This window comes from Centropristis striata, chromosome 13, assembly GCF_030273125.1.
Source record: "Centropristis striata isolate RG_2023a ecotype Rhode Island chromosome 13, C.striata_1.0, whole genome shotgun sequence".
Classification (NCBI taxonomy): domain Eukaryota; kingdom Metazoa; phylum Chordata; class Actinopteri; order Perciformes; family Serranidae; genus Centropristis; species Centropristis striata.
Window position 1 is genome coordinate 17,335,186 of NC_081529.1, and position 12,746 is coordinate 17,347,931.

Here is a 12,746-nt window from a genome sequence, read left to right on the forward strand (position 1 = left end):
AAATTTTTTAGATGTAGAAATTAGACGCTTCACAATCAGTCAAATATATTTTTTCTCCTGCAAAGGGTTTATTTATCAGCTCCTTCAACCCTTTGCATCCTCAGTTCAGTAGACAAGAATAATTGAAAACTGCATCTTTTTCTCCTCTACACTGTTTTTTATATGCATTTACATTTATTCAATTGGCAGAAGTTTTTATAATAAGAATAAAAGCCACAGTAGATCAATTAATAGATACGGCAGGGAATCAGTGCTTGCTGCTTCTAAGGTAATAACCCAGTATAAAATGAAAACTTCTCCAGTCAAATGATACCTGCTTTCAGTCCTTTTTGTACCCAGATCGAGAAAGAAATGGCTATTAGTTGGTTTTGCTTGCAGCCAATCACAGCAAGCATTCTTCAATTTAATGTGACATGTGATTGGCCTACTAACGCTGCAGCTACAGCCCAAACAGTCGGAGTGCTGGTGTCGGAATTGGCAGATCAGTGTGGAATGGATTTGTGTAAAAATCGTTTGGGGAGAAGTAGTGCTGCTGGTGTTTTACAAGTGAATGCTTTCATTCACATGATGTGCGTCAAATAAAGTCCTGATATCTGTATCACTTTAAGGCAGACGTGGGCATTAGGCGGCCCGTGAGCCACATCCGGCCTGTTGGCTGTCCCTGTCCGGCCCGTATGAGGTAACCCCTAAATTAGAAATCAATACAATACTATACTGTGTATATCTCTGCATATATTGAAATATATTTATTTATTGATGATCATACCACTACATGCAAATACTTATTTAACTTATTTTATGTAAGTTACATAAATACATTATGTGCAATATCTGTAAATATGCAAAGTACTCTCAGGAAAACAAACAAACAAAAATATAAATATTAATAGTAAATGGCAAATAGCAGAAATGTATGTATATAGAATATATGTAGAGTATATGTCTTAATTTTTATAGTCCTATTCTGTCTTCTATATCTATGAGTCTGTATCTAGAGCTGCCGTGACAACTAAATTTCCCCACTGTCGGATAAATAAAGTAATATCTCATCTCATCTTATAACCACAGTGCTTTTATTCTGAAGGCAATGTACGTATGGGTGAGCATGCATAGGCGCCTGCACAGAAACACTGAGTTACCTTGTGAATAACACTTAACTTAACACTTATGTTAATAAATTGCAGGTTTACTGCATAACATACATGCTATATATTGTTTTTGTGGTTTGAATGTTTGTTGTGTTTAAAATAAATGGAGATGGATAAATTAGATAATGATTGGAGTTTTTACTGCTATATTTGACATACTCCACATTAACATAGTCTTATCATACCATGTATTCTTACCAGTAGCAGCTCAAAACCAGATTATTTACTGCATTTTATAAAGCGATGAAATTAATATTGAGCAGAATTTAGTTCACAGTTTTGGTCCAGCCCTCCACAATCTTCACAGTTTATCATGTGGCCCCTTGGGAAAATGAATTGCCCACCCCTGCTTTAAGGGTATTGCAGTCTTATTTTTTTATACCAGCCCTAACAGATGGGTCTGGAGAGGAGTTCTGCTAGGACCACACAGGAGAAACATCTTTCTTTTAGATCGTATAACTGAAGACTCTTGAAGACTTTCAGGACCTCTTTCAAAAGAGTACCCCGATTGTGTCATGCACCCGGTAGTCCACTGATAATTGGACACTATGAGGGTAATTTGGGAGACTTCCACGACTGCCCTTCAGATAAGAACGGGCGGCTCTATGAGTCCGATTGTCCCCAAACACCATGTGACCCCGGAGGCAGAGGAGCCGGGGACAGAACCAGGGCCAAAGGCCAGCAGTGGGCCTATTGTTCGGGGCTGGCCTGGTACGGCCTGACTGCCAGAGAGTGGTACCATGCTAAGACAACAGATCTCATTCAATCTGTGTTCCTATCTGCAGCTGCTGCATGGTAGAATAATAGTAGGGGCCTTGTTTAAGCTGGCCCACCCCACCCCGGCCTCCGTGTGCCTCAATTTCACATCTGGAGCCGTTTGCCCCCACACCTCAAAGAGCTGAATAACTACTCACTTCCAAAACACCCGAACAATCCTGAATTCACCAAAGACCACAAACAATTAGGAGTTTTCAGTCCTTCAAAATACATTTGAAGTTTGTTGTTCTCACAAACAAAGAGGCCACGTCTTTATTTAGTCTCCTGATCATGTTTAAAAACCCTTCAACAGGCTCAGTTTGTTGTCTCCTATCAGCTTGTTTTCTCTTTCTGCCCGTGAGTTCATTGTGCTCAGCCTCGCTGACCCTCCCGCCACTGTGATTGGCTTTATCTCCAAGCTCAAATTGGCTCTGTCCTGGATTCAGCAAGTTAATCATGAGGCTTTTGAAAACCCTTTTAAATGCCAGCTCAGATGAAATGGAGCTGATGTGTTGCTGTTAAAACAAACATGGAAGTTGAAAAATGAACATCACGACACTTAAACTGTTTCTTTTGAACATAATTCAACATCTTTCAAGGTCCTGTCGCTCTCACCTTGAGGTTGGTGTGCAGGGCGGACTCTGGGGGGTAAACAATGAAGTGGCGAAGCGTGAAACCAAAACCCTGGGAGTTCTTGTGGAGGACCAGCGTCCGGGGACCCTTCCAGCCCACGCCGGTCCCCTCCCTCCCCGGCCGGGTCGCCATCGGCGGCCGAGGGTTGTCACCGGCTGAGGAGAGACCATCCCTCCGCCCCTTACCCTGCGGACACAGACAGAAAGAGAGTCAGGATGGTTTATAGAAACATTTTTATATGTTTATGATGAAAAGATGTTAGAAAATTAGGTAAAAAGGAGAACAGTGAGTCCAAGTGAGTTCTGATCCATGTTCTTTTTTAAGAAAAAACTGGCTATCATATAGACAGAAACTGTAAGAACACATTTTATCGTGAGATTTCCAACTTTACAGCAGTCCTTGAAAGCATCATGTGTGACAAGACAAACTTAAGTGTAAAAAAAGTAATATTTCATCATAATCACATTTGACATTTGATTTAAGATGTAAAATATTTTAAGTATAAAGTGTTCATAAAGTGTTTATTATATAATTTTGTAAAAAAAAAAAAACAACAGAACATTAAATTCTGCATTCCTCAGTGCAACTGGGAAGCCATAAATGATTCACCTGAGAGCAATAATCATGTGACAAAAATTCAAAATGTGACAGGGGAAAATAAAAATAAAAAAATAATTTAAAAAAATGCCCTAAAACAACTTGGGGTACAGAAGGTTTACACATCCAGAAAAGTATGGCAATGATTAATAAATACATACAATATCATCATTTTTGTGATTGCAAGGACATTTATGGGATATAAATTTACAGAAATATGTACATTTATAGTATTTAATTTGAGATGAATGCATTTAAAGATGGAGAAAACATAGAAAAGTGTGATTATGTGCACATGTGCGTTGTCATCTATAAATTATGCAGAAATAAACGATCTTATATCAGTTTTTCCTCAAATCCTGATGAGATCAACTGTATTTTCCCATAATAAGCAACAACACTGGAGAAATATTGCAGTTTTCCAAATGCAACACACTTTATGAGTCCCTAAAGATTCACAAAGCGACTCCAGGCTGCTGATTCAACCTTTAACTGCTGGATATTACATCAGCAGCACAATCAGGACAATAGTCCAAGAACACACCTGGGGGGTCCATGCTCAACGAGGAGCCCGTCTAGACAGGACCGAGGAGGGAAACCCAGCTCTGACCTCGGTCTTATCACAGGGAGAGAAGGTCCAGGGGGAATCTGAGGCAGATTTCCACCCGCTCTCTAAATATCTCATTCCTCAGTCCGAGTAAATAAGCCGGGCGCTCAGCTGACGGACACACGTGAGAACTATCACCCTCATGCTGCCCCTTCGACCCACATCTGTCAGTCAAACACCATCACCTGACCAAACAGGAGGAGGAGGAGGAGGAGGAGGAGGAGGAGGAGGATGCCCAGCCTGCTGTGGTTTCATTATCTCGTTCTGCATGTTCACTATCAAACATTTCTTATTAAAACTGTCTGACTTTAAGGAGCGGATCATAAATTTGGGAGACAGCTCAACACTGTAATCATCCATTTTTGTCCCAAACCATCGTTCAGTCAGTCGCTTCAGCGTGAACGATGTTGGAGCTGGAATTAAATTTGACAAAATAAAATATACTTGTAGCTACCAGCATGCATTATTTTCTGTTTTCATGCTTTTTTTAATGATGCTTCTTGTTATTGCACTATCCTCTTTGCAACTGTCTCCCTGCAGTGGGGCAAATAAATAAAATCTTTTATTAAATCCCTTTATATGTGATATAGATAGACACTGCTGCTCCACAGTGCAATGCACAATGAAAATGAACAACAGATTTTTTTTTTAATTCTCCGGTGTTAAAAAAAATGTTGCCTTTTCTTCTGTATTTTGTCATTTTTTCATGTAGAGCTGAAACGTTTTGTAAATGAATCAATTTGTCAAATGACAGAATATTAATTTGCAACAATTTTGATGATCTACTAATCGTCAAGGTTATCTTTTATGCACTCATGAAGGGGTTCTAAACTACTTTAAATCAAGTTAGTAACCACTTTCTTAACTGTAAAAAAGAGAAAGTTAAATGACAATGAAAATGAAAAAGTCAGAATTAGCCATGCAACATACATTCATCTACCCTGCAAAAATTTTTTTTCTGTTTTTTACTCGACTTTTTATTCGCTTATTTTGGATGTTTTTTTATTATGATGATGATTATTATTAGTAGCATTATTATTATGATGATGATTATGACTTTCTGTTATGTTTTTCTATTATTTTGTCTTTTTTGTGTGTCAATCAAATCACTGAATATACCACAGTATTGTAAAGAAGTATTAGTACAGTGGTTAATTTCAAGATGCTTCAAATAAATATTCTCAGTGTAAAATAACAGCTGTACTTGCTTTTCTTGAACTGCAAAATTGTTCAATATTTTAGGTTCAGCCTTTCCACAAACAAACCAAAAGCAAATGCAAATGTCTCTTAGAACATGACTGCAGCTCGTTAAATCACGTTGCGCTCCTCTCAGTTCCTACACACCGACTTCTGTTTTGGTTTCACCCGCCAACAGCTCACGAGGAAGCGGTTTAATATGAGTCAACAACACAGTAACTGGAATAAAACAAATACAAAGACCGTGACAAAGGAGAGTTCATACAAGCTACATAACAGCAGCTCAGTTTACAGCGTTTACGGCTCTGGAGGTGCGGTCTGCTGTGAACGCTTTTCCTGCCAGCATTATTCAGCCGAGGGTTACGATTAAACTAATCATGTGCACCTGATAGGTGTGAACATGCCCTTAAAGGACACAAAAGTCTGTCTGGTTCATGCATTTACTAAAAATCTTTTGAACTAATACTCGTCAGCTGAAAAAACACCAAACTCCTGCACCTTTTTTGCAGTGTGAGAGTGTTTTAATGTCAGTGGGCCAGAGGTGAACGAGTCTAGACTGCAAGCAGCAGCAGCCTTCCCCTAAAGAAAGGCTCCCCACATCCCACTTCCTGTCCCCCCACTTCCACACGCCGATATATAACAAACATAGACACACACACGCTTGACCCTGCATGGTTGTAACCCGGCCACACAACAACAGGAAGTGGCAAGCTGGACGCAGGAAGTGTGGTGGCGTTTGCGGGCGGGATAACCAGCTGCTCCTATAAATAAAAGCGATTGGAGATCTAATACGCTCACCATCATGGAGGCACGTTCACTCCTCTTTATCCTTCCTTCCATCACTTCTCCTCCCTTCCTCTCTCACACATCCTTTCTTGTACTTTTACTGCACATTATCTTCCTCCTCTGCTCTAAACGCTCACTCCAAAAAAAAAAAAAAAAGGATTTTGTTCTGAAACATCCTTCAAAATTTGCAGATAAGTATTGTAGAAAACATGCACAAATGGACTATTTTCCAAAGCATATTTATAAATTTTTAAGAAGTGTACATTCTGCAAGTGGAGATACATAAATAATTTTGACACTGAGGGCCAGATCTTTCCTCAGGCAGTCTAAACAATGTTAAGTAAGCCCTGCTATTTTCTCAAAGAGGCGAGCATTGAGGCATGAGAGCAGCATAAAGAAGTGCGTGAGGAAGGAGGAGGAGGAAGAATGTGTAGGGTGTCAAATAAAAATGATAAAGAAAAAGAAAAGGCAAAGAAAAAGACAGAGAGAGGAAATGAAAGAGCAAGAGGGTGAAAAGGAGGAAGAGACAGAGTGAATTCCTCAGAGGGAGCGGTTTGGCTCGGACATGTCGGAGCACACACTGTAACTGGCAGAGGAGGGGAGGGAGCTCAGAGAGAGAGAGAGAGAGACAGAGAGAGAGAGAGAGACAGAGAGTGAATGAGAGGATGAGGAGGACAGAGAGAGGAGGAGTATCGGGCCCCAGCGAGGGACAGGCTCCAGCACGCCGGTTTCGACCGCATGGCCCCTCCCGGCGCTGGGAATACCAAACCCTGTGATTACCCAAAACACACAGGGTCCGATTGGGTCTCTGAGCCAGCACTGTTTCCCACTCGGTTGCTCTGGACTGTGTGGGATGTGTGTGTTTCTGCTACAGTCCACCTTTTTCCCCTCAGGCCAAAAAAAGAAAAAAATCCCCTGTCTACCTGTCGCCTTAAACCGACCAGTTTGTCTTCTCCCAGTTTCACTCAAAAGCAAAAAAATAACCCAAACTTGCTGACATGCTCCAGCCTCTTTGGCCTCTCCAGACACTCTGTTTAACCAACAAGGCACTTGGAAAATTTTCCTGCGGTTTTTAGAGTCTAAACTTGACTTCCTATGCAGGCTCCGGGTACAGAAAAGGGAAACCTCGCTCTTGTTTTGCTGAGAGAAGAAGACATTTGGTATTTCCTCCTTTATCCTTTTAAACGCTCCATTTTCTCGACACGTTCTCGCCAATCACAAGAACAAAACAAACTCTGGATGCTCTTCAGATAATAATACAGCCTTAAGGGATCCCTTTACCACCTGAGTGATGTCATTAAAACACACACACACACAAAAAAGACGCCCTGAGAAATAATTGCATTTGAATATGTAGAACAGCTTGTCATGCCACACCATGACTCGCTGCTTTGTGTTTAGTGGGTCACACACACACACACACACACACACAAGCAAGCTGTTCCCTGTGGATATTTCCCCTCCTGATTTCAATTAGAGAGCGTATCATTAAGACGCATGATTGAAAGTGTAAGTAGAGAGCAGAGGATGTCCTGCTGACAAGATGACAACACTTCTGTTAAGTAAGAGATATAAATCTATTAAACACCTCGTGCCAGAATTTAGAGTTTCATCAGCTTTGATAAAAAAATAAATAAACAGTGTTGTTAATAATCTTTCATAAAATCCGTTAAAAATGGGATTTTCTGTATCTAAGAGGCTTTTCTAGGACATGATGATATTGTCATAATCGCCAGGAACAGCGTACGTGTTCACACACAGACACACAGACACACACACAGACAGACACACACACACACACACACACACACACACCTCTCCACCCTGCATCCAGAGGTAAAGCAGGAATGTAGCGGGCGTCGGGGGAGCCGGGCTCCTGCTAAAACCCCAGCAGGGCAGAACAATAATGCTCTTTTAAACAGCTGAGAGCTGCAACCTGTTTGAAAAGTGGAGCTTTACGGACGTTACAAATGCTGACGAGCCTTTAATCCTGATAGCCGTCTGCACCCACGGCCCCCTGAGCTGGGCTGCCAAGAGGATGATTCCAGGACTCACCGGCCACACGGAGGGCGCGCTGCACCACCTCTGCAGGTCTAAAAGCATCCTATGTCTGGCGGAGGACGTGTATGATGAGTGTGTGAATATCCTCCAAAGAACATGACCTGCTGCTCGGAGCGACGACTCAAAATAAAGACAAGTTCAAATGCTGCAAACTGCTCTGTCATTTACATAACAAGATGTTTTATGAGCCATGCATGTGAGTTTATGTGTGTGTGTGTGTGTGTGTGTGTTTGCATGCAGCTATGTGTCAATATGAATATAGTGTGTGTGCTCAGAAACCAGTTGAACATCATTGTCGGTTTAACTAGGCCAACGGGTGATGATGCAATGTCGGTTAAACAGGGTTTTCAACTTGAACAGCAAAACATATTGTCTTGTCTTTTGTCTAACTGACTCGTGCTCCACTGCCCGTGGTGCTGTGGAATATTTTATATATGTGCCGGTTGTTCTTGCTACTCTGATTTGAATCCTGAGCCCAGCAGCAGCAGGATGAGGAGGAGCTGTAGTTTTAGAATAACTTTTACAGGATGACTTGAAGCTCGGTGGGCAGAGGCACGTGGCATGTAGTTAAAGTTTGAAGTGACGTGGGTTTGATTCTGGCCTGGGACTTTTTATTCTTCCTACTGTCTGAAAGAGGAGAAAAGCGCCAAAATACTACCTTCCAAAACGTCCATATACCGCCAACATATTGATCTCTTAAAAAGTATTAGGTTTGTCTCATACTACGGGGAAAAATAAATAGGTTTAGGTTCCTCTATAGTAGTCTTGGTACAAAGATGGAAGCTGATCATGTGATTACCAAAGAAATTTAAACGAAATAACAACTAATGAGGATCGCACCCTTAAACTACATTTATGTCAACCGTAAATGACATGATGCCTTTGTACGAAGGCTCCAAAAGTTGTTCCCGTGCTTGCTCGTACACCTCTCGATTTTTATAAAAAGATGCGCACTGCACATTTGATACTAACATGGATTGGAGTCTGGGCGAGCAGGTTCAACTGTGCAAACACAGATCTGTACAATCCTTCATGTAGAGACCCCAAGGACAGGCCAGACATTCAAATGGCCTTGAATTTGTACAAAGAGATGGGGGAAAAAAGGCTCAAGGATGTGAAAAAAGATCTAAAATCGTCTTGTCAACGCCATGATGATGAGGATGGCGGTCTAGGTTCATTAAACATTAAGAGGCGGATAGTAATTTTCAGCTGCAGACTTGGTTTGGTCCTGCTGCCAAGATGTTGCATTGGGGACACATGCAGCCACATCCTCAAGTGTTCACTGCTGGTTAACTGATTAATCGGTTAAAAAAAATCGTACTGGCGGTAAACCAATAAGTTTTAACATCCCTAATCTGGCGGTACATCTGTGTATAATACTGCTGCCCAGCTGCCTCCTTTCCTTTACTTCCTCTCAAATACTTCTTGCTCATTCACATAATATTTTGCTTGTATGCCCCCTGTTGTTTCGGAGAATACTGCAACAAACAAACCGTCTCTGTGCATGCTTATCTGTCTTGCCTGAGTCTAAACAAAACTTCATGATCTGACAAAGAGACAAAGAATATGCATGATTTATCTTTCTTTCTGCAACAAACACCTCTCTCCTTAAACCAAACTGTGTACAGTATGTGTTTGTCCCAGCTGTGCTCATGCAGTCGCTCCTCCCCCACGCTCACATTCCTGATTGTGGCATTTCTTAACTGTGTCACCGACTCATCGAAGGGGGGGGCGGGAAGGGATGGTAACAACCGGGGGAAAGGGTTAAAAAAGACGTGGTAATATTCCACATAAATGCCCACGCTGAAATGACCTCATGTGCAGAAGCGGTGCCCTGATTTGTGAGGACTTTGTGGGGGGATGGGGACACACAGCTTCCACAACACCTCGCTGAAAGTGGCACTTAACAGCCCCCCTTCATCTGTCTTTAGCCACTAATTAGAAACCCCTCCGAGGAAGAGAAGGGTCAATGTGCCACACGAACAGGATCACACACATGAAAACACACGTCAGCTGTGGGAAAATTAGAATGAATGAATATATATATAGTATAAATAATTGTAAGGGTGTCCCGAAATAATGCAAGCTAAAAGAGGAAATGGTGTTTAAAGAAATAAAATGATGAATAATTTTATATTTTTACTTTTTCAACCAATTTCTTGCCTTGTAATGATCAGTAAAATACAGTGGTGGAAAAAGTATTCAGATCCCTTATTAAGTAAAGTACTTACCACTAAAACTTACTGAAGTAAAAGTACAAAAGTATCAGCATCAAAATGTACTTAAAGTATCAAAAGTAAAAGTACTTGTTATTCAGAATGGAACCACTCAGATTGTTTTATATATTCTAAATATTTTATTGGATTATTATTATTGATGCATTTATGAAAGCAGCATTTTATTTTTGTGAAGACAGGGTTAATTTAACTACTAAATATACTGTTATGAGGTTAGGAAAAAGCATGATCATGTTTTATATTAAATCTTGACCCAAAAAGTAATTTAAGCTGCCAGCTAATGTAGTGGAGTTAAAAATACAATATTTGCCTCTAAATATAGTAGAGTAGAAGTATAAAGTTACATAAAATGGAATTACTCCAAGAGAAGTGCAAGTACCTCAAAACTGAACTTAAGTATAGTACTTGAGTAAATGTACTTAGTAACATTCCACCACTGGACAAATTAGAGTAAAAAAGTTGAGTATGGCCACTTCTGAAAGCCTGTAGTTGAGTTAAAGCCGACTGAAATGTTTCACAGGGACGACATGCTTCATTCTGAGTTTGCACGGTGATAATCTACCTCTGCATCTTAATCCATTAACACAAAGTGACGCCAGGAGAGTTTAAAACACAGAGAGCGCCGAACAGAAAGCAGCCTCAAGGCAACCAGAGTGCAGAGACGCCGAAAGTTAAAGAAACTGTCAACAGCTGAGCGGTTAGCAGACTTCAAACAATGGGTACAGTTACACGGATACTTTGTTGACATGTGTGACTGACAACATCCCACACAGCGGTTTCTGGAGAGGTTTTTTTCTGCTGATATCACTGAGTGGAATCTGAAATCACCGCGGGCAGCAAACAACACATTTGCATATATCATCGCAGCAAGTGAGGAGATCCTGACATGAGCTTCCTGTTTATGATAATTAGACGGTTAATCGATTGGTTGATTGACAGCAACTTAATCAGCAGCAATTTTAACAGTTTTAATTAGAAGAATCCAATAAACGTGTAGGCTGCAGCTTGTATTGCATGAAAGCCTTTAAAACTGATTTTCAACAAGTAAAAAATACATAACTTGAAGATGGCATGTGGAGGCGTTAATTCCTGACATTTCAAAGACTTAACAATTAATCAATTCATCTCAGAAAATAACAATCTTTCCTACTTCGCCAAGGCAAACATGTGATCCTTATCAGATGATTTTATAGCCTCAAACTGAAATATTTCAATTTTATTCACCAAGAATAAAATAATTAATTTAACTGCAGCAAAATACTAACATTTCTATCAGTAGGGGTGTAAGTTTTTATGCATATTCTGGTGTGTTCTTTATATTATTAACCTTTTCTTAAAATTTGATTTTTTTTTTTTTAAATCGCTTACAGTATCGCAATATATTGAATCGTAACATCTGTATAGTGATACGTATCATATCGGCAGATTCTTAATTCACTAAGAATAAAATAATTAATTTAACTGCAGCAAAATACTGACATTGCCATCCATAGGGGCGTAAGAAAAAAGAAAATTGCAAAATGATGTTTTGTGATACTGTATCGATATTCAAAAACAGTAAAATAAATAAAAAATTAAATTGTTTGCATGCAACGATTTGTAGCAAACAGTAGTAGAAAGTAGTGCTATGATATTAGACATTACAGCAAAAATACAAATTGCAGATCTTATTCTCCCAATTTCTGAAAAAGTTTCCTTTTTTTATTCTACTAAAATTAGATTTTTCAGTATTGCAATATATTGAATCGTAACATCTGTATCGCAATACGTATCGGCAGATTCTTGCCCAATAAATCAGCGCCGTCATGTCCGGCTGCGAGAGGAGGCCGGGGGGACCGGTCCTTACCCGGGGCTGCTGTGAGCTCTGGCTGTGCCCGGTGGGCATGGTCGGCGGCGATGACCCCGTGGCACTGCGGAGCACCGCCAGCCAGATGCAGCGAGGTTCAGGGGAGCTGCAGTCCACCCCCACCGGGTTCTGGAAGCTCCAGTCGGACCCGGCCGGCGCAGGGCACGGGAGCATAGCAGCGGGCATCGGGGCTTGGAGTTTTCTCAGATCCGCATCCCTTACCGCCCGCATGGGCCGCTCACACACTCGACACAAGCCGAACGACGTTCAGACGCAGAGACACAGAAGGTGACCTGAAGAGAAGTGGGCTGGTTGAAGTGGAGCTTGCAAATCCTCCTCTGGGATCCTCCAGTAAATCAAGAGTCTGAACTCTCCGTCTCCTGGCTCCAATCCATCGCTGTCACCGCCGAAAGTTTTAATCCCACAAGTTCCACATCACAGCCTCCTGAACCTCCGGGAATCAGCTCTCCGAAGAGTCTCACACACACTCAGGAGGAGTCCAGAGGAGGCAGAAGGCAGCAGATGGAGGAGTGTGTGGCGGGGATCAGAGGTAGGTCTGGTTTCACTACAGACACACAGAGAACAACTGACAGCGTCCCTCCCGTTGGTGTCCGGTGATGTTCTGCATACAAAGCCACTCTGTCCACCCCCAAAACACACACTGCTGTCCCAGAGGGCTGGAACGTGTCTCTCTCCTCCCTCCTACTGCCCTCTCTCTCTCTCTCTCTCTCTCTCTCTCTCTCTCTCTCTCTCTCTCTCTTCCTTCCCTCTTTCGCCAAACAAATCTCTTCACCTAACTTCTCAATCTCTTTATCTCTTCCATCCCTCACTCTGTCCCTCCTTTTTCCTTCTCTTTCTCCCGTGTTTCTGTTACTCAA

The 12,746-nt window shown here is 41.4% G+C and overlaps 1 protein-coding gene across 1 annotated transcript in view; it reads right to left on the bottom strand.

The window, feature by feature from the left end:
- arhgap23a (Rho GTPase activating protein 23a) overlaps positions 1-12,523 on the bottom strand; it is a 49,439-nt gene extending 36,916 nt beyond the window's left edge. The window contains exons 1-2 of the mRNA XM_059347294.1: positions 11,869-12,523; positions 2,520-2,723 (exon numbers count right to left, since the gene is read on the bottom strand). Of these exons, the coding sequence (XP_059203277.1) occupies positions 2,520-2,723; positions 11,869-12,099 (435 nt within the window). The 5' untranslated portion in view covers positions 12,100-12,523. The remainder of the gene's footprint in view (positions 1-2,519; positions 2,724-11,868) is intronic.
- Positions 12,524-12,746: the final 223 nt, after the last annotated feature.